At 49.9% G+C, this 26161-nt stretch overlaps 1 protein-coding gene across 1 annotated transcript in view; it reads left to right on the top strand.

Moving 5' to 3' along the window:
- Positions 1–26161, top strand: part of COLQ (collagen like tail subunit of asymmetric acetylcholinesterase) — a 73887-nt gene that overhangs the window by 42130 nt on the left and 5596 nt on the right. The window contains exons 3-13 of the mRNA XM_036849542.1: positions 337–438; positions 5432–5476; positions 5813–5839; positions 7664–7735; positions 9524–9586; positions 10088–10114; positions 10774–10818; positions 11615–11650; positions 14265–14345; positions 18842–18947; positions 24893–25032. Coding sequence (XP_036705437.1) covers positions 337–438; positions 5432–5476; positions 5813–5839; positions 7664–7735; positions 9524–9586; positions 10088–10114; positions 10774–10818; positions 11615–11650; positions 14265–14345; positions 18842–18947; positions 24893–25032 — 744 coding nt within the window. The remainder of the gene's footprint in view (positions 1–336; positions 439–5431; positions 5477–5812; positions 5840–7663; positions 7736–9523; positions 9587–10087; positions 10115–10773; positions 10819–11614; positions 11651–14264; positions 14346–18841; positions 18948–24892; positions 25033–26161) is intronic.

Consider the following 26161-nt stretch of genomic DNA (forward strand, 5'->3'; position numbering starts at 1 on the left):
AATTTTGAACTATATAGGTGTCTCGCATTGGTGGCTCACATTTTATTTCTCTTGGACGGTGCTGTCCTGGACATTGGATAAAAGGCCCCTGAGTGAACTTCCTAACTCCATCCGAGAAGTCATTATCTCTCTGTAATCCATTCAGACCAGGTTCATCTCAGAGCAGATGAGAGAATGGAAACTGGGGACCCAGAGGTCGCCTTCTTGAGACGCCCACTGGGGTGTCAGGGAACCGCCAGCCTCAGGGCCTGGGCTATAGAACAGGTCTGTGTCCAGGAGGTGACCCTTCTCTGTCCCCCAAGTCTGACCTGTAACCTGTGTCGCTTTGCCTTGAAGCTTCTCTCCCCAGACATGAAGAATCTCGTCCTGGAACTGGAGACCACACGGCCCCCATGCGTGCAAGGGTCGCTCAGCTCCCCCAGGCCTCCGGGGCCCCAGGTCGGTGCATCCCCCAGGCCCTACCCCGCTGTCCTCTGTTCAGAGCAGGGATGCCCTCTGGGCAGAGCTGCCCCTTTTCAGGTGACATGGGGTTGTCTTCCTGCCCTGGAGGAACCACATGGACAGAACACTAGTTCATCTCTGGGGGATTCTGCCTCCCAGCCTTGACATCCTCCTCCACACAATGGGGATAATAACTTCCCTTGCAGTACTGGATTTGGGGGGTGACCAAGTGAGCTGCTTGGTTGCTTGGTCACCCCCCGAAGTGGTGATAATGGGTGTGGTTACTATCATAGTTATCATCAAACACTGGATGACAATGTGACCGTTGACCCCCCCCCCAGTGGACCCAGAGGTACCTGCATTCAGGCCAGAAAAATGGAGGTAACAGAGAACTTGTTACCCTGGGCTCAGTTTGGCCCCCAGATACTGGCACCAAGTAGCTCACCTCTCCCCACCAAAGCTCAAGTAAGAGTGAGGAACAGGCAAAATGCCAGAGAAAGGATTTTCTAGGCAGACAAAGAGTACCCTCCAGAGACCCTGCCTCACAGACTCCTGGCCCCTCTGGCCGGCCCGGGAGAGGGGATCCATTGAGGAGGAACATCCCTCAGCCTGAGGTCTGGGCCTGCCATGGGGACGGGAAGGAGGAATTATGTCGCCTTTCCTGGGGAACCCCTCCTGTGGCTTTCCATCATGGGAAGAAGACTAAGACAAACCTCCTCACCCTGGGGGCAAAGCCCCACACACGGGGGCCCGTAACTCCCGCATCAGCTCAAACGACCACCACTGCCCACCCAATGCAGCCACAGTGCACCTCTTGAGTCCTCAAGCACCCGAAGCTTGTTCCAGCCTTAGGGCCTTGAGGCTTGTGGCTCCGGCTGTGTGGAACGCTCTGCCTTCTGATTTTCACCATGGCCAGCTCCTTTGTCCCTCAGCGCTCAGTGTGCCCGCCACCTCCTCAGACACGTCTCCTCGACCACTCCGCCTACAGCACCCTCCCCATCACTCTCCACCCAATGACCTATTTTCTTTCGCTGCATAGTTTTCTCATGTTGTTATGGTTTTCTTATTTTTTGTTCCTAGGCTCTTTGGTCTCCCCTCCATAAAATGTAAGCTCTATGGCTGGGGTTGGCAAACTATGGCCAGGGGTCCAATCTGGCTTGTTTTTGTAATTAAATATTATCGTCTCTGGCTGCTTTTGCACTAACGGGTAGAGTTGAGTAGTTGTGACAGAATTGCTCTCTCAGAGCCAAAGCCTAAGGTATTTCCTATCTGGCTTCTCACAGAACTGACCCCTGGTCTTGCGAGCAGGGACGTTGTCCACCTTGCTTATGCTGTGTGCCCAGCCCACACCAGTGCCTGGGGTGTAGAGCTTCCCCATCAATATTTGTCGAATGCAATGAGGAAAACAGGTGGACCGGAGCTGCCACAGAGGGGCTGGGGAGTCCGCATAAAGGCATGGTGGGCACCTGAGGGTCAGCTCTGGGGGGATTCCTATCTTGCCAGCCTTGAAGTCCATACTGACAGCATGTGATAGCACATGAGAAACGATGCTGAAAGCTCAGCCTCCCTGCACTGGTGCCGAATCAAATCTCGGAGACAGAGTTTTGGGTGAAGTAGAAGAGGACAGCTTTATTACTTTGCCAGGCAAAGGGGGCCACAGCGGGCTAATGCCCTCAAAACTGTGTGTCCTGGGCTCCCCTGGTGGCGCAGTGGTTGAGAATCTGCCTGCCAATGCAGGGGACACGAGTTCGAGCCCTGGTCTGGGAAGATCCCACATGCCGCGGAGCAACTGGGCCCGTGAGCCACAACTACTGAGCCTGCGCGTCTGGAGCCTGTGCTCCGCAACAAGAGAGGCCACGATAGTGAGAGGCCCGCGCACTGCGATGAAGAGTGGCCCCCGCTTGCCACAACTGGAGAAAGCCCTCGCACAGAAACGAAGACCCAACACAGCCAAAAATAAATAAAGGAATTAATTAAAAACAAAAAACAAAAAAAAAACCTGTGTGTCACAACCCCAGAGGATTGGATGAAGGGTTTTATAACAGTGGTTCAAGCGTGGGGTCTCTGACAAGATTAGGGTGTGAGCAGGGCCTGCCCTCCTTTAACCTCATCTCCTTATCTTGATGAGCTTCTCTGGTCCCTTTAATCTTGCCTCAGGTGGTCTCTTGGCTGTTCCTCCTTTGTTCGAATCCACCCTTTGGAACTCAGGGAAGGTCACAGAGGCTGGAGTCTTGCTTACAAGAAACAGAGGACAGTAAGGCCAGACACTATAAAACTCTTAGAGGAAAACATAGGCAGAACACACTATGACATAAATCACAGCAAGATCCTTTTTGACCCCCCTCCTAGAGAAAGGGAAATAAAAACAAAAATAAACAAATGGGACCTAATGAAACTTAAAAGCTTTTGCACAGCAAAGGAAACCATAAACAAGACAAAAAGACAATCCTCAGAATGGGAGAAAATATTTGCAAACAAAGCAACTGGCAAAGGATTAATCTCCAAAATTTACAAGCAGCTCATGCAGCTCAATGTCAAAGAACAAACAACCCAATCCAAAAATGGGCAGACAACCTAAACAGACATTTCTGCAAAGAAGATATACAGATTGCCAACAAACACATGAAAGGATGCTCAACATCACTAATCATTAGAGAAATGTAAATCAGAACTACAATGAGGCATCACCTCACACCAGTCAGAATGGCCATCATCAAAAAATCTACAAACAATAAATGCTGGAGAGGGTGTGGAGAAAAGGGAACCCTCTTGCACAGTTGGTGGGAATGTAAATTGATACAGCCACTATGGAGAACAGTATGGAGGTTCCTTAAAAAACTAAAAATAGAACTACCATACGACCCAGCAATCCCACTACTGGGCATATACCCTGAGAAAACCATAATTCAAAAAGAGTCATGTACCACAATGTTCATTGCAGCTCTATTTACAATAGCCAGGACATGGAAGCAACCTAAGTGTCCAACGACGGATGAATGGATAAAGAAGATGTGGCACATATATACAATGGAATATTCCTCAGCCATAAAAAGAAACAAAATTGAGTTATTTGTGGTGAGGTGGATGGACCTAGAGTCTGTCATACAGAGTGAAGTAAGTCAGAAAGAGAAAAACAAATACTGTATGCTAACGCATATATATGGAAGCTAAAAAAAAAAAAAAGTGGTTCTGAAGAACCTAGGGGCAGGACAGGAATAAAGACACAGATGTAGAGAATGGACCTGAGGACACGGGGAGGGGGAAGGGTAAGCTGGGACGAAGTGAGAGAGTGGCATGGACATATATACACTACCAGATGTAAAATAGCTAGCTAATGGGAAGCAGCCGCATAGCACAGGGAGATCAGCTCGGTGCTTTGTAACCACCTAGAGGGGTGGGATAGGGAGGGTGGGAGGGAGACGCAAGAGGAAGCGGGTATGGGGATGTATGTATATGTATAGCTGATTCACTTTGTTATAGAGCAGAAACTAACACACCATAGTAAAGCAATTATACTCCAATGAAGATGTTAAAGAAAACAAAGGGGACAAAAAAAGGCCTCCGTGCCTGGGACCGCCACAGGCCCCGCTCGGTTTCAGAACCCACAGAGAACCCATGGGAAGGGGGTCCCGGCTGCCCCCAGACTGCGGTCTCCAGCCCCATGTGCATGCCTCCAACCTCGTGCAATCCCACGTGTGTCACTCCGAGGCTGTGCTGCCGACTCCGGGGACACAGTGTGAGGACCAGCAGCCCTGACATCACCTGGGAACTTGCTGGAAACGCAGAATCTCACCCTCCCCTCCTCCATCCCACACCCTTCAATCAGAGTCTGCATTTTAACAAGACTCTCCGGAGGGAATCACCTCCACATCAAAGTCTGGGAAGCGCTGAGCTAGGGAGAGCACAACGGCCTGATAAATAGGTCTAGTCCATTTCAAGAAAACGGAAAAAGGTGAGGTTTGGGAAAGAAAAAAGAACGGAACTGAAACTGTCCCTCCTCCCCTCCCTAAAACAGAAGGAGGATAAACCAAAGATAGTGGTTCCCAAACTTTTCTGCACGTTAGAATCTCCTGGGATGCCTGTGTCCCTCGGGAATTTTAAAAGATCCCCAGGGGTTTCTAATGTGCAGAGAGGCTTAGGAACCCCTGGCTGAGGGGTTGTTGGTCATTTGGACAAGCTTCCTAGAAGCTGTTTCAGACAGGCTTTGCGTGAGGCGTGCTCACCTGCAGATGTTGGGGATGAAGGGGTGGCCTGGGGGTTTTGGTGGATTCCTCTCTGCTGTCCTGGGGAGCTTGGAAGACGGTTGGCCAACTGAGCATTTCACAGGCGCGTATGCTGAAGGCAGCTGCGTCCTGCCATAGGGGGTGTCAAGCTTTAGCGCGACGGGCCCTGGAGTCCCTGAGCTGGACTCAGCCCCGCTCCCGTGGCCGGGCTGTGGGACAAAAATGCACTCTTCACATCTTAAAACAGAAGACTTTTGCTGTACTGGTACCCATAGATCCACCATTGGAATTTCTGTGTCAGCTGCTCCTGCGAGAAAAGCCTAACTTCCGTCCTATCTGGGCCCCAGGGAAACTTGGTAAGAGCAGCCGAAAAGATGTGAGAGGTGGTGCAGCATCTCGTTTTCAGCAAATAGCGTATCTTCAAGTCTCTTCAGCTGCTCTCACCAAGCACTCAGGATGTTTCGGGCAACCCAAGAATTCCAGGGAGAAAATGAAAATCACAGAGAGTAGGTGTGTGAACATTAATTACAATAATGGTGCTGCTGGAAACAGCCTAGAGAAAGCAAGAAGAGGGGGCCTAGGGGAGAGGGGCCTGGGCTGGAGAGTACGAAGTGTCCTTCCTGCCGTGCCTGGAGCCCTGAATCTGCAGAGAGGACGAGGCTGCCGAGGAGCCAGGGCCCTAAGAGCCCCTCCCGGCCTTGGCTCCCTCCCACCGGCCGCTCTTGGGCTCATGCATGCTTTCTTCACTTCTTATCTTGATTGTGTAGGGCCCGCCTGGGCTTCCCGGCAAGACAGGACCAAAGGGAGAAAAGGTATGAACCACCTCTATCTTCACCCCACCTCTCCTTGGTAATTCCAGCCTGTTTTCTGGGGGCGCCACTGAGGGTTTTCAAGTTCAGATTTCAAAGCACGTGCTAATCCTGCCTTAGTGCGGGATGGGCTTAGGATGGGCTCCGGGGTGACTGGACTGCTGAAGGTGTGGGACCCCACCGGTGCATCTGGGGGGGCCCCTGACGTGGCGTGGGTGCTGTGAACCGCCAGGTGACCAAGCCGCATGGGCATGCCCGCTCATCAGCCCTGCTAAGCCCTCTGATTCCAGAACTTTTCCTCCAAAGCAGCCTCTGCTTACTTGTCTTCTCCATCCACAGGGGGAGCTTGGCCGACCGGGAAGGAAGGTATGGTCCATGCCGTTCTGTCAACATTACACGGGCAGCTGTGCTCGGTGTGAATGAGTGTGTGCACGAGTGTGTGCACTCCTAGGGGTGGGGACCAGCTGCGCACCTCCGCGGCCCTGATACCCAGATGGCTGATGACAGCACTGCCATCCTGATGAGGACTGTAGTGACCTCCTCTTTCTGCCCACTTTTCAGTCAGGAGCTGCAGCCTGCTACTGGTGGCATTCGGACTTCTGCCAGAGGCTGCCAAGCCTGGCCAGATTTCCCCCAGCCTCAGACCACCTCATCCTGCCATCCATCAGAGAAACCCTCCAAGGCCTCAGCCAACAGCACCAAATGACTCTCACTGTCAATTTGATTAAAGTGGAATAAAGTGTCAGACAGAAACAAATGGCTTTGCTTTAAGGCCCAGCTGAAATAAATGGGAGTTACTTCAGGTCACAGGGACTCAGTAAACCAAACACATGTTATTAAGATTCTCATTAGTGTCAGGAAGGAGTAAACCCCCTGCCACTTGCTGTAGTCAATGGATGCTGGCACCGAAATTGTAGGTCTTGGTGATATAGAAGAAGGTTCAAAACTTTGGCCAAGAAAGATGCCTCTGGTTCTAAATATAAATTACTATTTTCCCAGTTAAATGTTTTATTCAAATACTTTCACTATCAATAAGAGCCTCAAACAGACCTTTGAAAGGCAAAGTTCCAACCCTTTAAGGCACAGCTGACCACTCCAGTCAAGTCCCAGGGGTCGACTGAAGTGCTGGGCTGGGGGGATTCTGGCATCGTCTCCATGCTCAGGACTAACAAGGGCCGTGATTGATTAGTGATGTCTGCCGTGGATGAGGAAGGCAGGAGCAGGAACTAGTACACGTGCCAGCACCTGTGATGTCTGGGTAGGGGCTGAGCCTTCCACATCTCCAGCTTGGCTAACTGAAATTAGCCAGTGGGTGCAGAGGTCAACATAGACCCCAAGTCGCTGCTCCCCTGCCCTCTTGCAGGGCTTTCTCTTCCATAGCTCCTTGGCTTATGTTGGGTTCCCTAGACACAGAGATAGAGATGGTCCATGCCATGTGCAAGTGAATTAATGATTAAGGGAGCTCTCTCCCGAGGAGCCTGAGGGGCGGGGAGACCCAGATGGGGCAGGGAAAGAAACCCAGCTTGGGGTGGTATCAGATGACATCCAACTTCAGTCTGATCCCTAGGTGAGCTCTGGAGTGTGAACGGCACCAGAGAATTTGTCCTGCCTTACCTTGATGTAAGGGGGCTGGGCTGTTGGCTGCAGGAAGGGGAGGTACATCAATTGCTGGGCAGCTCCAATTGCCCCCGGCCAACCCACACTTGCCGGTTGTAAGAAGGAATGTGTTGGTACAGCAAGGAAGGTAGCCCCTGGGAAATGGGCAGGCTGAGCAGGGGGGAAAGACCTTGAGGAAGTACCCCCAGCATCTGCTGCTGCCCTCCAAACATAATCCTCTCCCCTCCTACATTGCCTCCTTGGGGAGAACCTATGGGAATGCAGGGGACATTTGGGTGGATGGGTAGAGATGATAACGATCGAAGAACCAGAAATTTAGAATCCATTCCCTACCACTTTCCATTTCTCGAACAGAACAATCTTGTGTGTCGACATAATGTGACACCAAGGGCTTTAACTCATACCCAAGTGGCCCAACTTTCTAGGCCATCAGTCTTTGGAGGGTGGGGATGAGGGTCCTGGGGCCATGCTTGGAGGCCCCATACGCCCCTCTAGGCCACAGAGACAAATCTGTGTTTTTAGAGGGAGGGAAACAAACCCAGTTGTCCTGACTTTTGTTCTCTGTCTTTGAAGGGCAGACCCGGCCCCCCAGGTGTTCCTGGCATGCCTGGGCCTGTTGGCTGGCCCGGCCCTGAAGGCCCCAGGGTAAGTGTGGCAGCTCTCAGGGCTCCGGTGGCATCAGAACTGGAGGGGAGAAGATGGCGGCTCCCCAGGCCCCTGGCACATAGTCGGTGAAACTCACTTCCTCCAGATGGGGAGGAAGGAGAGAGTCTGAGGGCTGCCCCGAGGTCCCTAAACACTTCCTCCTTTGCTTGGACTGCAAGACCTTGGTCAGTCCCACAGCTCAGCTTCTGTGGGAGGAGAAACGAGGGGCTGCCGCCTCTTTCCCGGGGGCCCTGTCCTCCTTTGTCCTGAGAGTTAGCGTGCAGTTCTTTGGTTCCCTGAGATGACACAAGAGGGGCTTGTGTCTGGAAAGCAGTTGGCCTGTCATGCTAATTGGGCAGGGGGTGGAGGGTGAGGGCATGGGAGTTGGGGGCTGGAACAACAGAAATCCTATATTCACAGAGGGATTGCCAAATGCTGGTGAAATCCCCGTCCTCAGACAGGTTAGGAAAAGCTAATACATCCACACCCATGTCTTTTTACACACTTTGGTCATAGACTATTGGGTGCAGAGGCCACGACTCAGAACTTTGACCTGCAGAAGTCAGGGGTGAGCAGGTGAATGTCACTATCTGCTCTGACTCACTTATTGGCTGTATTTATTCTGAGAATAGAAAATTGTTCCCAGTCCTCTTAGGAAAAGTCCCAAGGATATCTCTTTAAAAATCCCCCGTATAGAGCTGAGCCATCCAATATGGCAGCCACTAGCCACATGTGGCTACTGAGCCCTTGAAACATGCCTAGTGCCACTGAGGAACTGAATATTTAATTTTAATTAATTTAAGTTTGAATTCAAAAACCTGTACTCAATTCAGTTAGTTGAAAATATTTAATTATTTTGGAGTAAACTGAGTATGTGAATCTGCTTTTTTAACTATAAATTTTATGAAATCTAAATACAGATCAAGTATTTTAGATGAAAGTTTAGCACCTGAATTGAGACGTGATTTAAATGTAAAATACACAACAGATTTCAAATATTTATTATGAAAAATGGAATGTAAACCTCTCATGAATAATTTTTACATTGACGGCATATTTAAAATAATTAGATTAAATTAGTTAGAGTAAATAAAATATGTTGTTAAAGTTAATTCCATCTGTTTAGTTTTACTTTTAATGTGACTTCTAAAAAAAGTTTAATATTAAGTATGTGGTTCACCTTATATTTCTACTGTTTAGCGCTGGTTAAAGGTTTTTAGCACAGAGGGCACTGAAAGTTCCAACTGTAAACCATTCTGAGGGCTAACAGATCCCACCCATGAATCCTAGTCCCCTGCCTCCGTAGTATACACCCAGAGGCTGATGTTCACTCTGCTTGGCTGCAAACCTAGGGTAAGAGTATATGGAAGCATCGGAAAGGCCCTCACTATGCAAAGAGTAGAGCAGATGTAGTTTTTTTGGGGTGCGGATACTTTGTCCTTTGAGGCCCCAGTGCCTGCATGCTCTCTCCCCCTCCCTTTCCCAGCCTTCTCTGGGAGAAGATCAAACATCAGTCAATTTACAACATGTTAGTGAGCATTTAGTTTGAAGATCTGCTCTACCTTGGACAATTTCATTCTATGTTTCAGGTCAAATACCAGAATGAAGTGTGGAGTCTGTAGTCTTGGGCCCCTGGGAGCCAGCAAGGGAGGATTTGGAGTCCACAGGTTCACAGGCCAGCCCCAATGTCCCCAGTTCCATCCTGATCTTGCCCACGCCTCTCCTGGTTCAGTTTCTCTAGGAAATGTCACTGTAGGTCTTTTATCCCCCTTCTTCTGATTCCCACAGGGTGAAAAAGGTGACCTGGGGATGATGGGCTTGCCAGGGTCAAGAGGACCAATGGGCTCCAAGGTCAGTGTGCTGGTCCAGATAGATTTTTCCAGGTCTTCTTACTAAGGTTCTGGAGCAGCTGATGTCTATAAAGTGGGGACCAGGTGGCTGCCGTCCTGGGCTGGGGATTGTCACAGACATTGGAGAGCCCGGTGCCAGAGTGTGCTTATCTTTACCAGCCCTTTGGGGGACATCGTGTCCTGGGACATGGGGCAGAGGGATGCCATTCCTGCTATTATCTTGGGCAGCGAGGGTCAAGCCTCTGCACAACAAAGCAGATGGAAACCTTTGTTCAGGCCTTTGGGAGAGGAAGGAAAGCAGTGTTCTTTTTAGGCCTGGTTTAAACACAACCCTCAGGGATATCTTTGTATTTACTGCTACAACTCCCCCACCCCCCAAAAAAACTTGCAGCTCAATGTGGAGACACATCTCACCACCACATACAGGGATGGCTTCCACTCTTGCACCAAACCCAAAGGTCCTACAGGGCTGATTGTCAATTCACCTTCTGCTTTCTTTTAGGGCTACCCTGGATCCAGAGGGGAAAAGGTTGGTGCTTGTCTCTGATGGCTCCCCAGAGCCTGGTCTGGGCTGTTGGGTCTGGGGTCAGTGATGAGCAGAGGATGGGCCCAGGGGTCTCTTTAGTCAGCGACTGCAGCCACCACTCCTAGATATTACCCTGTCCTTTGTCAGTGGGCTGCGAGACAGGAGTGAGGGACCTCCTAGCCAGGGCAAGTGGGTAGGGAGGAGCTCCTGGAGGAGGTGGAGGCCCCTCAGGCGGGGCAGTGAGAGCTGGAAGTTGTGCCAGGTGCAGCGTGAACACAGCTGACATGGGGTGCTGCACAAAAATGGCAGATGTGTTCTTAGATCAAGCTTCTACCACACAACCTTCTTGTCTATCAAAAACGGAGCAAAAAACAAAAAACCCAGCCAGACCCTGGGGACAAATTTTCTAGAGGATAAGGGAAAATCTGGGACCTGGAATTTTCTGTGGGTTGTCCTTTATTAGTGTAGAGGTCTTTGAGGTCCAAATAGAAGGTTATCTCACAAAGCATGCCTTCCCTGGGCCAGTCTCCTAAACTCTGAGCCTGTTTCTTTGCCTGGGAAGTGGGGTGCTGACCTATGGAGCTTTCAGTTTGAAATGCTCCAGTTCCCCCTCCCCCCCAACGGAGTTAACTCATTGACTCTCTCCTGTGGTTTCCTCCTAGGGATCCAGAGGTGAAAGGGGTGAACTGGGTCCCAAAGGAGAAAAGGTAATGGGCATTGCATAAAAATGATAAACTTCAACGGAAGTGGCAGCCCCTGCCCACCCCATTTTGCAGGCTGACTGGCTGAATGAATGAATGAATGGCTGACTGACTGATTGACTGACTGACTGACTATCAGAATGACTAACTAACTGGCTGACTCTGACTGACTGGCTGGCTGGCTGGCTGGCTGGCTGGCTGACTGGCTGCTGACTGGCTGACTGACTGGTTGTCTGTCTGACTGACTGGTTATTTGAATGACTGACTGACTGACCGACTGTCTGATTGACTGACTGACTGACCAACTGTCTGACTGACTGACTGACTGACTGACTGGCTGGCTGGCTGACTGACTAGCTGACTGGCTGACTGACCAACTAGCTGACGGCTGGCTGGCTGGCTGGCTGACTGGCTGTCTGACTGACTGACTGACCGACTGACTGACTGACCGACTGGTTGGCTGGCTGACTGACTGGATGACTGGATGACTGGCTCACCGGCTCACTGACTGGCTGGCTGTCTGTCTGACTCACTGGCTAGCTGGCTGGCTGACTGGCTGTCTGATTGACTGGTTGTCTGTCTGACTGACTGGCTATTTGACTGACTGATTGACTGACCGACTGGCTGACTGGCTGACTGACTGACTGGATGACTGGCTGACTGACCGACTGGCTGACTGGCTGGCTGACTGACTGATCGACTGACTGACAGGACTTTATCTTGAAGCGCTGACCAAACTCTTCCTCAGCCCTTTCAAGCATTATTTCAGAGGCAGTCACTGTGTTTGTTGTTCTCTTCACAGGGTTTCCCAGGACTTCCTGGAATGTTGGGGCAGAAAGTAAGTACCTAGAGATAGTAAAAATAGGTCTCAGTAACAAATTAGACCTTCCAAGCACAGCGAAAAGAGGTCTGCCTCTCCATTCATCAGGCATGAAAAGTGGGTTTCGCTGTGGAAGTTTCTGGTTTGAAAGGGGAGCAAGTTGTTGAATGCATCAGTGAGACCTCCCTCCAGCTCAGTGGGGGGAAGGGATTCCCCACCTGAGTGGAGAGAGGCGTTCCCTGCATCTTCTGTCTGTCAGAGGGCTATGGGACTGTTCAAAAGCAGAAAGCTTTGTGCCCGGGCACTCAGACTGGAGCAGCAGTGGTCAAGGGCCCTGGCGTGGGTTTGAGACCACTGCTGACTGCACCCAGCTCAGCGCTCCTTCAAGGGGGCACATGCACTGCCGGAGGCCCACAGGGTTATTTTAGTGGGTGACAGCTAAAACATTTTTTATTTGATAGGTAAATTTATTATCTATTTAAGTATTTAGTGGGATTTGCTTGGGACAAGGCTTAATAAAAAAGGAGTTAATTTGGTTGACTTAAAGAAAAAATATTTAGTGAATAACAATAGAATGGTGTGCAGATGTGATAAAAACTGTGAAAGTGGCAATTGAGTGACAGACTTTTTTTTAACTCTTACTTAAGGTTAGGGAAGAGGTATCGGGGGACGAGGGGAGTGTCAGAGAAAGGGTGCTTGAATGATCACTTAGGAAAACCACCATCGCAATGGTGGTTCATCATGCTGTAAGGCACTGACATTGGAAACTTATTTTTGCCTAAGCCTCAGAGCATGATATTCTTCAAACAGGCAAACGGGATGCTTTCTTAGAATTCTAAATTGTTTTCAAGTTCACCTTAAAATTTTATTTTCCAAACTTGAATGAACAATTTTTATCTGACTTTCTCTTGTCAGTAGATCATATTTAAATAATTTCAATCATCCGACATGATTATAATTTATCACTGCCTAAAGCTGTCAAAAACTCTGTCTCTGCTTCCTACATAGAGTGTTGGGTTAAAAATAAATAGATTAATTATATAAGCAAGTGAAAGGAAACATTAAGAGAGACAAATAATTTTATTTTAAAATACTTAGTCTAGGTTAGTCTAGGTTCCTGTAAAATTAAGTATGACAGCTTCTCTGGTCTCTGCACCATTTACTAGACTTGCCGTACAGAGTTCTCTCTCCCTCCCAGGGCAGCCTGTTTAAGACAGAGCTGATGTGATGACCATAATTAGGTCTTTGGAGAGAAATTAGATCAAGACATTACTGGCTGCTTCCAGCTGGTGAAGAGAAGGACCACACTTTCTTCAGACGATCTTTTCCAAAAAATTATGCTGTTTATGCTGCTGTTTTCTCCCAGCCAAACAAGATACCTCTCAGCCCCCTCTAAACAGCCAAGGAAAATTATGCAAACATCTCCATGGCCACAGAAAATCTACCCTATCCTAGCAGGCCGAAGGACATGACGGACGGGAAAGAAATCGTAGGTTTAGGGACAATTCTCGGTGAGGCAAAATGTTGGTAGCTTGACAAATTCATTATACTGGCTGAGCCAACAGGTAATTTCAGAGCTTTATGCTTGATCCTTACTGTGTATTGGTGTTCCCTGGAATTTTCCATTGTGTTGTACCTCCTCTGGCCTCCCTGGGAGAAGTTGTCCGGTTGTTTATCCTCGTCTGAGTGGCTGGGTCAGCTCTTCACGGGCACCAGCTGTTGCCTAACAGAAACTCTCATGGCTGCTGTTGCTAAGCTTAGCTTGTGTGGTGCCTTCTGGGCTATGGAGGGGTTACTGGGGGTATTAAGGATGCCCTGTGGGGTGGGTTCATGAGCCAAAGAAGCCACCAGTGGGCTTGGAATCCTGGAAGAACACGGGGAAGGAGGGGATGAACCAAAATGGAGAGATGGGTTTTACAAAAGGCTGGCCTTAAACTCTGGAACTCTGCAGTTGGTACATTTGGTTCTGATGGTTCCAAATAGAGCTTTTCAATTAGGAGTGTTGCTTACGCTGCTTTCCGTGCCTTTTACAATAACTAGATTGAGTATGTGAACATGTGTCTGGAACATCTCTCCCACTAAGAGTTTTTATCTGAATTAAATGGGAGTGAGGTGGAACTCAAACTAATTTTTTACTGAAGAGTGGGGAAATATATAATGTGAGCAGAAACCTCCCAAAGATGATAGTTGTCAAAACTGTGTTCAGTCATTCAAAAACCCATAGATTTGAATTTGTGCTCAAAACAAAACAAAGCACAGCATAAAATTTCAACTAAGGGAGAAGGCATTTCCCCCATCGGTGTCCCAGGCACAGGGGGCTGAAATGCAGGCGCCTCCCACCCTAGCCGCTCTGAATGGGGATTTAGGAACCAAAATGTGTGCTGCCCAGCAGCTGTCTCTCTCAGATAGTAACCTCCCCACCCACGGTAACATTCTCCCTCCCGTCCTCTTCCTTGAAAACCCTCTCTCCCTTCACATGACCTCATCGCTCTCCCAACCTCCCAGAGCAGCCCACCTGGAAAAGACCGGGAGTGACCAAGGAGAGGCCCCGTGGCCGGAGATTGGATCGACCTGGAGCTGAGCCTGGTCCTTGTGCCCTCATTCCTCTCTTGCTTCTCTTTCTTCTTTCCAGGGTGAAATGGGACCAAAGGGCGAGCCCGGGATAGCAGGCCACCGGGGGCCCACAGGAAGACCAGGAAAACGAGGCAAGCAGGTACGGATCCCAGGGCTCACCGGACCTCCTGACCGGGGGTGCAGGTGTAGAGAGGTGGGCAGGGTGGGGCGGACAGGTCAGGGACGTTGCGGGGACACAGTCTCCAGCATCCTCTGGGCTGGGGGGCAGGACAGCACCCCTTCCGGGGAGCCTGGGCTCTCCACCGAGGCGGGAGTTAGAGGCGGATGGGGTAGGACGCCCGTCCAGCTGTGTCAAGGCTAGAGGCAGGAGTGGGTCTTCGGTTCATAAGAACAGGTCTGTCTTATCCAAGGCAACTGGGAGTGGAAATCAGATCTCCTCATTCGCCCAGAAAACCTGCTTTTTGCCTCAGTGCCCCAGACCGAGATGGAGTTCTGGAATCAGCCCAGATATTTCCCTGCTGTTCAAGGATCTGCTGGGTCTCTACAATAGGGTGCTTTCTCCTCACTCAAGATCCCCATTTGTAAATGACCCCTTTATTGGCACTATTCAGGGTTTAGGGAAAGTTTTCATTCTGAAATCCCCTGGTCAGCAGGCTCTTGTGTCAAACCATGTGATGTGAGCTCTCCCAGGGCCTCAGAGAACCTCTCCCCTCTGCTCGAATGAGACGTGTACCCCTTACTCTTTTGGTTGCCAGTCTGTTGGCTTTTTACTTCCTTTCCCATTATACATGTAATATATGATCATCACAGAAAACAGAATATTCAGAAAACTAGGAAGGAAATCATCTAAAGACCTAACACCCAGGAACAACCATGTTACCATGTATGTACACTTCCTTCCAGTATTATTGCTTCCGTGGACTTTCTAGTCGTTTGTTCCTTTTATATCCGATATATACGTATTGCATCCTAAATTTTTAACTTAAAAATCACAACACACACATTTTAACTTGTTACTGCTTAATGAATTAAGCACTCTTACTCTTAAACATTTTTTTAAATCTCTGCATCGATTTTGGTAAATGAGTAACCAGAGTAGATAGCTTGGACAAGAGAAGCCTAACCAAATTACAAATAATGCTGAGAAGTGAACGTGTTTGGGCACATTTCCATTCTTTCCTTAGGCTAGATCTGTGGCTTTCAGACTCGAGCTTCCATCAGAATCATCTTGGGGGCTGATTAAATACAGATTCCCTGCCCCGGGTGCACTGGTGGTGGTCCCAAGTGTGCCTCTCCTCTTCCCCAATGTTGAGGCCTTACTTCCCAAAGACTCTGATACAACTGGGGCTGCAGCATAGGTTGTTGTTGTTTATAAAGCCCCACATGAATCTAATGTGCACCGGGATTCAGAACCACGGTAACACTACAAAGCCAATTCTGGTCTTTTCGAAATGAACTTAGGAAAGACATAGACTCCAACCTGATGAATCAGCTTCCATGATGACTTTTGAAGTCACGATGTTCCAGTTTAATTTTTAAAGATTTACAGTTGGTGGCAAGGCCATGGGTAGCCACAATGATGCCACAGATACCAATTTCCTAAAAACTTAAAAATCACAACCAATTTCCCAAAAACAATTCACAATGATGCCACAGATACCAATTTCCTAAAAACTAGGCTCAGAAAAAGAAGAAAAAAAGGAAAAATCTTTTCAAAAATATCGTTTTCTCCGCTACTGCTGCATTCCATCCAGAAAGTGTTCAGCTTGGGGTTCGAGAAGCCGGTTGGCTTCTGTCATCTAGTTCTTTCCTTGGACAGTGTTTGTCTTGTCCTGGTTAGGGCCGAAGCCAAGAAGGCTCTTTCTTGATCCTGTTGAGAATGATTCTGTCGGAGCAATCTTAAAAACGACACCAGAACCACATCTGGGAGCTCAGAGAAGTTAGGGAAATGAGCTCATCTTCCTCCAAAGACGTTATAGACACCCGACTGTGCTCCAGCCGAGACTGGACTCATCAACCTTGGGAGCGGGCCATGGTACTTTCTTTTTGTCATGAATTAATTGCCTAGTAGAGTCTCACATACAGAGTGTTTGTTGAGCCATGGTGCTAAGAGTCTCTGGAGGTTATGGAAAGTCAACCCAAATCCTGGAATCAGAAATCCAGAAGGGGATCCAGGAGTAAGAACTTCAGATCCAGAAGGACATTAGAGACCACCGACCCAATTCCCTGCATGTAGTCACCAGAAAACCAGGGGCCAGGGAGGTGGCCTGACCACCCAGGACCCCCAGCCAAGCCAGCTTCTAAGCAGGGTTAGAACCTGGAGACCTGAGACCAGCTTCCCCACAGCAATCTTCACATCACCCTCCTGCTTCAGGCCTGGCCTCCGGGCAGACCCAGGACAGCAGCTCTTGACTTTATCACACAGATCTTCAGTCGCGGAGACACAACTTCCTTGACGGGAATCACCAGACTTGGTGGCAGTAAAGGAATAAAGAATGCTTTTCCTGGAAAGCACTGCTCAATGAGTCTTGCTCACAGGGACGGGGCTCTTCTGAATAGATGACTGAGCAGCAGAATATCTGATTACCGCTGAGGTCAGAACAAGGAGCGCTTCCAGCTCCTTCAAGCTGTGGCACTTCCTGTGCTCAGAGCCAGCTGATGTGGCTCTTAGAAAAACAAGCCTTCGCTGTGGCTATATTAAGACGGTGTGACTTCCTTTGCCATCTGGGACCCATCTTGGTTGCCTCACGGAATGCTAAGGCAAGGCTTAAGACTCCTTCCATGAGGGTGGAACTGGAGACAAACTCTGACCTCACGATCCCGCATTAAGTGTTTAAGAACTCCTTGGACATTGCCGAGAGAACCCCCAGGGCCATGTTGACAAGGTGGCAGGTCACACATCACATGGTGGTGAAAGGCGTGCCCGGCCTGCCTGTTCCCCAGGCTTGGGGAAGGTTACGTTTCATTAGATGGGCAAGGTAGCCACAGCACAAGGGTATGAAGGGGACCAGGCCAAAGCCATCAGGCACCAGTCACCATCCTGGTCGGGCCCCGGGCAAGAGTGGACAGTTAGCAAATGGCTTGGGGGAAGGATCTACAGGTGTGCCAGCCTTGGTTTCTGGGGTCATTCCTAAGGGCAGCTCTGGGGGGAGGTGTGTGCTCTTAACCCTCCCAGAGCAGACAGCAAAGAGGACATGCTGTGTGGAAAGACTATACCTGCAGGTGTGCCTCTCGTTAAGAATCAGGACTTTTCTAACTGTGGAAAAAAGATGAAACCAAGCCAATTGCTATGATAATCAGCTTGGCCCACAAAGCCCTTGATTCTGTGCAAACCACTTTTTCACCTTTGAGATCTCTGTTAGCCTCACAGCAAGCCTGTGCAGATGTGTATTGCCTGGCCCCATTTCACAGATGAGAAAACTGAGGCACAGAGCAACAACGTGAGTTACCCAGGGTCTCATGGCCAAGATGAAAACCCAGATCTCTCAACCTAGAGCCAACAAACTACATCCGCTTTGTGTGTTCAGCTTCTCCTCCTTCCCCATTTGGTCTGGGGAAAGGAGGTGAACAAAACAGATTTTGGCCTGCAGGGAGCTTCTGTCTCCTGGAGAGACACAGAGGAAATGACCACACGAACAATGGTAGTTATGATCAGGGATAAAGGCCGTGAAGGAAAAGGGCCTATGACAGGGAGAACTGACTTGGTCAGGCAAGGTCAAGGAAGGCTTTGCCGCAACTGTATTTTAGCTGGGAGCTGAAGGATGGGAGGGAGTTAACTAGGCAGAAGGGTAGGAAGAGGGGCTTGGGGCCGAGAGAAGAGTCTTGAGAAGGGAAAGAAAAGGCATGGTGTTGTTGAAGACCAAAAACGCCAAAAGGCTGGGACACGCGTGGAAAGCCTGGCCGTGCAGGGCTGTGGAGGCTGCAGTAAGGAGCTGGGTCTTTATCCTGAGAGCAGCGGGAGGCCACGGGGCCGGAACAGCTCTTGTGCTGAAACAGAAATTGTCCTGATGAGCAGGCAGAGGCCTGATGCCAGGTGACTGGCCTAAATCCCTGCTCTTTCCTGAGCCTTTCTTTCCTCACCTGCCCAGTGAGGGGTGTGGTCTGGATTGGTTCCTATTCTCTGTCAGGTGCTATGTGTCTAGGACAGAGCAAGAAGTGATGTCTGTAGAAAACAAATATACTGTTACCAGAGGGGAGAGGGATGGGGGGAGGGGCATATTAGGGGTATGGGATTAACAGATACACACTACTATACATAAAATAGATAAGCAGCAAGGATTTACCGTGTAGCACAGGGAACTATACTCAGTATTTTGTAATGACCTATAATGGAATATAATCTCCAAAAAACCCCACCACATCACTACGATGTACACCTGAAACTAACACAATATTGTAAATCAACTATACTTCAATTTTTTTAAAAAAAGTAATGTCTATAAACATGCATCCATCACTGTCTCAAATGTCACTTGCCCTGAGGTTTTTAGGAGCTTGCTGGTCCCTCTGGGACCTCTGGGACTGCATCCTCCCCCCTGCTCCAAAGTGCAAGGTGGTCCCTAATTTAGAGATGAATGGGGGAGGAGGTTTGCCATGTCCTGCTCTTATAACGGGCTCTGCCTTTCTCTTTGTCAGGGGCAGAAGGGAGATAGTGGAGTTATGGGCCCACCAGGCAAACCTGGGCCTTCTGGTCAACCTGGCCGTCCGGGAGCCCCAGGCCCCCCGGGTCCCCCGTCTGCAGGTAAGAGCTACACTGCTTCACCTGATCCACACTGTTGCCCTCCTGGCCAGCCTCCCAGAGAGCACAGGGAGATGTCAGCAGAGGCCTGCCTTGTGTTCTGAGTTGGAAAATGCCTGAAGCATTTCAATATATTTCTAGTTCATCCACAATTAGGCCCATTCAAATTTTACACGAGAGAGATAAACACTATTCTGGCTTTGTTTTTGCACTTTGGAGAACAAATAGAGGAGTGAAAAAGAAAAAAAAATCACATTGGTGATGTCATTTACACTTTAAGTGAAAAATAACAGGCAAGTATTTCATCAACTAACACCCTTTTCTAGAAAAACGTTTCATGGCTCCAAGCAATGCTCTTAAACCTAGAAGTAAAGATGACATTGCAAATTTTTCTGTCTTACACAGTGCTATAAAAGAGTCTTTACAGATTTGCATCGAATATAGAAAGAAATCACTACAAAGGAATGAGAGTCTACCATTGAAGAGGGTACAGGTACACTGTTACCTTGTTTCACCTTGTTTAATTTGAGGAGCTAAGCCTTTTATTTAGTTTGTCAGCTCAAAGGAAGGCCTTCATAGCACATCATCTATATAAGCACAGCATCTCTAGGTCCAAGAATACTGTTTACTGACTGTGCAAGATTCTTTGTCCTCGGTTATACGAAAGGAATCAAAATTTTTATTCTAATTCTTTTCTTAAGAAAATGAAGGCATTTAAAAATCCCAAAGTGCACTTTTCCCCACTGTGGGGAAGTGTTTACAACCACATCATGGGAAGGTCAAGAAATGTCATTCTGTTAATCCTTTAAACCAAATGAAAACTGGCTCTGAGACTCCAACCTGCTAGGATGCCAGGGAAATTCAATCTCAGGCATTAATGGGGTTCTCTCCACTTCTTCAGCTGCCACAGAACTGTGGGGCAAAGATCCTGGGGAGTTATGGCAGATAAACATCACGGGAGGTCCCTCCAGCCCTTCATCTGCCCCATTCACCTCTGAAGTACCTGTTGCCCAAGGCCACACGGTCAGACATGTGACCACCTTCCTCACGCCAGGCTTGGTTATCAGATCATCTCCAAGCCTGAGAATCCTGGTCCCCAAGGTTCAACCTTCCCAGGAAGGCCCCACAGCCGTTCCTCCTGAGACCTTGGCTCTCCTTCAGGATTTGGGGGTCCCCGTCCTCCCACATCTGGGGTGATCCCTCCTTTTCTGTCCTCCAGCCCCTCCCTCCTCACACTCCTCATACAGCGCCGCCCCCTTAGGAGCTTTTCTCTTTTGAGAACAGAAGGCAGAAGTCTTCAAACAGTACCTGTTTCTCAGCAAGAGCAAGGAAGCACAAAGTCTTGCCACCTCCTTGAAGTCAGGAAGGAAAAAATAACGGAAGAACAAACATCAATGACTGTGACGAGTTATCCTGCCACCCTTATTTCTAACTGTTAGGGGAGCTGGATTGAGATGCAGCTCAGGCCCTGTGTCCATGCCCAGACCCTGTTTCCCTGCATTGACTGGATGATCTGGATGAAGGTTCTTCCAGCCAGTCCTTTCCCTCCTTGGTTCGGACGCATAACGTTCCACTTGAGCCCATGACCCTGAGCTGCCAACCCCAGAGACTGGGAGCGCGGCCTGAAGCCCGGGTGTTGCCTTTGGAAGGGATGCTCTGGACCCCTGGGGTATTTAGGAGCTCACAAAACTGAGGAATAACCAGGAGGCGTGCGGTTGGGGGGCGTCCTCAGCAAACTAAGACCTCACTGATCTCACTGCGTGTATCTGACTTGAATCCCGGTTCCCTCCTAGGGCCTGGGGTGGGGTGAGAAGGGCAGGGCCTGGAGACCCTCAGCAGCTCCCTCAGATGCCCGCTGTTTTGTCTTGCCAACCCCATCCCTGTAGCAGGGCCAAAGTAATCCTGTTTTCTCTCCTTGGTCCTCTAGCACCTTGTCTTTCAGCCTGGTATGCCCACCCCCTTTCCTCTCTACCACCCCATCCTCTGCCAGATCCCAGCCTCAGTGCCCTCTGCCCTCCAGTGGACTCTGCTGTCTGCTGAGCTGGAGCATATTCCTACAGTCCCTCTGGGTCCACGTGGCCTGAAATAGTGTTCCCGTCATCCCCTGGTCCAGGGGTCCCCAACCCCCAGGCCTGTTAGGAGCCAGGCCGCACAGCAGGAGGTGAGTGGCGAGCGAGTGAAGTTTCATCTGCCGCTCCCCATCGCTCGCATTACCGCCTGGACCATCCCCACCACCCCCTCGCCCCCGATCCGTGGAAAAATTGTCTTCCAGGAAACCGGTCCCTGGCGCCAAAAACGTTGGGGACCGCTGCTCTGGTCCACCCCACCAACTCCTCTCCTTCCTTCAATAAGGCCTTCTTGGTCCCTAACGGGATGACCCTCCTTCCCTTGGGCCCCAGTCCCACGTTGCATCTGCTACGGCCCCTCCACTGTTAACTGTTTTCTGCAGATGTGTTTCCTCTTCCTTCTAGATGGCAGGTCCTTGAGGCAGGGTCTTGGCCAAGTCAGCTTTGCATCCTCATGGCACCGGGCAGGTGGGGTGCGCGGGGCTGACCCCTGCAGGTGCTCACACGCCTGGCCTACTTTGACTCTCGGGCTGTCCCACCTGGATTATTGCATGGCAGCCAAGCAGGATGTGGGCCAGCTCCTTGACTGATGTCCCCTCCCTGTGCCTTCCTTTGGGTCATTTCCCTTCTGGGGAACCTCCCAGAGTGAGGCTGCTGAAGAAAATGGGGCAGGAATCCTGCTCTTTAGAAATGTTTTTGGGGGGATGGGTAGAGAAGGAGAGGGAGGAGTTTACAAGAGACCTTCCTGTGCCCGGGACCGGTTGGATCATCTTCAGGAGTTGGAACAGGCCTCCAAAGCGATTTCTGAGACGACCTTTGAGAGCCTGATAAAGTTCCACTCTCGGGAAAAAAAATGTGTCTACCTACAGCCAAGATTCTGCTCACTGCATCCCAGAGCTCCAGACCCCCTGCCCCCGATCCATCTTGGGATATCCTCAGGCTCTGTGGGCCCCAGGTTAAACTGCCTGGTCTGGTCCATCCCTCTCTTTATAGATGGGAACTTTGACCCTCAGAGATCACAGAGATTCCCCAAGGTCACAGAGCCGACTGGTGGCCACTCCTGGTCCAGAATTGGTCTGTGACTCCTGGTCCCGAGACCCTCCCACGTAGCCGTGCAGCTTCTGCAGGGGCAGAGTGGGATGGGGGTGACATGGAGACGACTCCATGGTTCCTCTGCCTTCTCCCAGGTTACCCCTCGGACCTGCTCCCACTGCGGCGGCCAGTGGCGATGGGAAGCTCCCTTAGCAAAGATGTAGAGCTGGGTCCTCCGGCTGCCGGGGATGGGGGAGAGGCTGCCTGCTGGACAAGCTCCGAGGGGCTGAGTTGGGGCAGTTAGGGTTGCTGTGCCCTTCAGTGCAGCCTGGCAGGAAGCAGGCAGGGGTAACGGATGCCCTTGGACAGCTGGGAGGAAGCGGCGGGGAAATGGTGGCGGGGGGGAAGGGGGGCAGGAAGCAGGTTCCCTGCCACATCCTGCCATCCTATCTGGGGGCCACCTCGGCTTCTGGTGCCTGGTGCTGGGGGGCGGGACGGTTCCGGGGAGGTGGAGGGGGCAGGAGCTTCTCATTACCCAAGTTAACCAAGGAGGAGGGGCTGGGGACGGGGGAGGGAACCACGGCAAAATGCCTTTAGGATGTAATTTGCAATAACCAAATTACAAATTTGGCTGAGTCCTTCCTGACCCCAGACAGGGCATAAGTGAATCATTGTGGTACCTGGGAATTGCCAGCTTCCTGCGAGCATCAGTATTCCTGGACGCGTGTCTTTTGAATGGCATAGTGTTAAGTCAAACATGAACTCAAATCTCAGCCTCACCACTAATTAGCTGGATAATGGGACAAACTCCTGAGTCTCTCTGAGGCTGTGGTTCTGGAGGAGAAGTTGGCGGTCACAGAGCCTGCTGGAAGGCGGCTCCCATGCTCTCCCGTCCTTGGTTAACTCCCCAGAACATTCCTGAGCCGGTGGGGTCTCTGTCCCTCCAAGCATGAGACTGGCGTCCCTCCCAGATTGTATTTGTATTTCTTGTTAGAACGAGCGACCATAACTTGGTTAAGATGCTGGCAAGCCTCCCTTCCCGGCAGGCTGGCAGCATTCCCACCTTGGACATGTCTGTCCACCGGCTCAGGAAGGCTCAGGGTGTGGGCATTCCCGCTGGGGCCTCCTCCTCCAGCTGCAGCTGCTTCCTCGGGGTTCTGACCAGACCTCTCTCCCCGGGGTCATTTTTTCCCCACCCTTGTGGGATCTGCAAACCACGTCCCCAGTTGCTGACTGCCCTCGATACAGTAATACAACCTGAAACCGATGACTGGCTGACCTCCAAGCTCCCCCTTATTTTCCCAGCAGGAGGGGTACTTACTTATTTCTGTTTTCGGTGCCCATCTTTCCCTCTCTTTCTTCTCTCCCTGTTGGTGGCTCTGGCTCTCGCACTTTTCTGCCAGCCGGAGTGGGACCTCTAGTCTTTTCTGAAGACCTTCCCTTTCCAGTTAGTCTGCATTCATTCATTCAGTTATCAAACATGTACTGTGCCCCTACTTTGTGCCACTCCCTGGTGAGTGAAAACAGGCATCCACCTGCCTTTGTGGAGCTGACATTCTCCTGGGGGAGATCCAGCTGGCCTGGATAATCTCACAGTGAATAGAATCACAGAGATAAGTGCCAGGAAGAAAAGGCCGGGGGAACTAAGAAACTGTACTCAGTGTGAACAGGATGGAGTGTGAGGCTTCAGAAAGGCTTCCCTGAGGAAGTGATGTATGAACCCCGATCAGGAGTGAGCCAGGAGACGCCTGGGAAGGGAGGGATGGTGGGTGAAGAGGAGGATAGTCTGGTGGGGGGTTTTGTGCAAAGACCATTTCCCGAGACCAACGGCTCTCAACCTCGGTGCTCACTCGTGAGAGCTTTGAAAAGCACAGATGCCTGTGTTCCATTCTCAGCGGTCCTGATGGAATTGGTCTGGAGTGTGGCCTGGGCATCAGGGCCTTTACAGGTCAAGGTGAGAACTACTACCCTAGTAGGCCTCCCACCTTTCAGGGAGTGAATTTCCTGATCATATCTTTTCCGGACACTTTTTTCAGCATCAGGTAAGAACAAATAGGCTGAGCATTTTCAAAAGTTCCATTTCTTCCAGAAGAAATCAAAGAAACCCACATTCAGAAATCCCTTTGTTAAATTCCTATATATAAGAACAAAATAAAATGAGTAAAAAAATAATGAAAGTTATCAACTAGCAATGCGCTCATCAGGAAGAAGTCCCCATTGATAATGGTCTAAACATAAATAGGGATTGTTTCCCTCCTACAACAAAGAAGTCCAGAGGTGGACAGAGGCTGGCTTTGGTTCAGCCTCTAGGTCTCGCTCTCAGGGCCCCAGGCCCCATGAGGCCCTGGTCTTCCCTGCCATCTGGCTTCTCTTCTCACACTTTTTACTTCATTGTTGCAGCACAGCTGCTGCAGCACCCGACATCTTGTCTGTCTTCCAGACAGGAAGAAGGAGGAAGCTGTGTCTCCCTCCAGCTATGCTTCTCCCTTATCAGGATAGACTTCCCCAGACACTCACCCTTCTCCCACCACGGATCTTACATTGGCTGACACTGTGGCACATGGTCACCTCCAGGAGCAAGGGGGTCTGGGAAGTAGAATGCCCATCTGTCTGGTCTCTAAAGTATAGAGAGAGGGAAGGGAGGAAGAGGGTTGGGAAAGGTGCTGCCACACCCAGTGTGGTTAAGGGACCCACACCTTGGACCAGAAATGTCTCTCTGGACCTCTCCTCCAGGCCTCCCTGAAACACTGTGGAGTCCAAACTTCTTTCTGTCGTGAAGGTTGCTGACACCTCCCTGGGCTATTTGGTTTCCTCTTCCTTTGCTAGTAACAGCAGTCTGTTGCTTCCTAGGACACCTTGTAATGGGACCCAAAGGGGAAAGAGGATTTCCCGGGCCTCCAGGAAGATGTCTTTGTGGCCCTCCCATGAATGTGAATAACCCTTCCTACGGGGAGTCTGCATACGGGCCCAGTTCCCCACGAGTTCCTGTGGTAAGGCTCTTCTGGGTGGAATCTGGGGTGGTCATCCCTCAGGACTCTTCACATGACTGATGCTCCCCGGGCTTTGTAAAAGCCTTTTAGTAAAACTTATTTCCTCCGTTATACTGGGCACAAGCTTGTTATAGGAAATTGGAAAATAAGGGAAAATCAAAAGAAGAAAACCAAGGTTGCGGGTCTATTTTGGAGTATTTTCTTTGTCTTTTTTTTTTTGGGCTGTGCCGTACGTCTTGCAGGATCTTAGTTCCCTGACCAGGGATTGAACCCAGGCCTTGGCAGTGAGAGCGCGGAGTCCTAACCACCGGACTGCCAGGGAATTCCCTTCTTTGTCTTTTTTAAGAAAAAAAAAAAATTATAGAAAATTCAAATAAATACAAAAGCAGAACAAATAGTGTAAGGAACCTCTTTGTACTCTTTACCCAAGTTCAACAATTATCAACTCCTGGCTAATCTTGTTTCCTTTTTACGTTTACTCACGACAGCCTACCTACCTTAGATTATTTTAAATTAAACCTGGACATCAATTCATAATTTGAATGTGTACGTAATACTCTGTCCATCATGTGGCTGTGCTGTGCTTTATTTAACCAGAGCCCAGTTGTCAGATATGTATCAGGTGCTCCCAAGCTTTTCCCTGATATAAATAACACTGTAATGAATACTTTGAGTATAGGATTTTTGTTAAGAATCATTTCCAGATGTTGAATTACTTGATTAGATGACATCACCTTTTTATTTATGTCTTTGTAACATTTTTTTTTTAATTAATTAATTTTATTTATTTATTTTTGGCTGTGTTGGGTCTTCGTTTCTGTGCGAGGGCTTTCTCCAGTTGCGGCGAGCGGGGGCCACTCTTCATCGCGGTGCATGGGCCTCTCACTATCGTGGCCTCTCCTGTTGCGGAGCACAGGCTCCAGACGCACAGGCTCAGCAGTTGTGGCTCACGGGCCCAGTTGCTCCGCGGCATGTGGGATCCTCCCAGACCAGGGCTCGAACCCGTGTCCCCTGCATTGGCAGGCAGATTCCCAACCACTGCGTCACCAGGGAAGCCCCTGTAACATTTTTTAAAAAACATTTATTTATTTATTTGGCCATGTCAAGTCTTAGTTGCGGCACGTGGGAT

Source organism: Balaenoptera musculus, chromosome 4 (genome assembly GCF_009873245.2).
Source record: "Balaenoptera musculus isolate JJ_BM4_2016_0621 chromosome 4, mBalMus1.pri.v3, whole genome shotgun sequence".
Taxonomy (NCBI): Eukaryota; Metazoa; Chordata; class Mammalia; order Artiodactyla; family Balaenopteridae; genus Balaenoptera; species Balaenoptera musculus.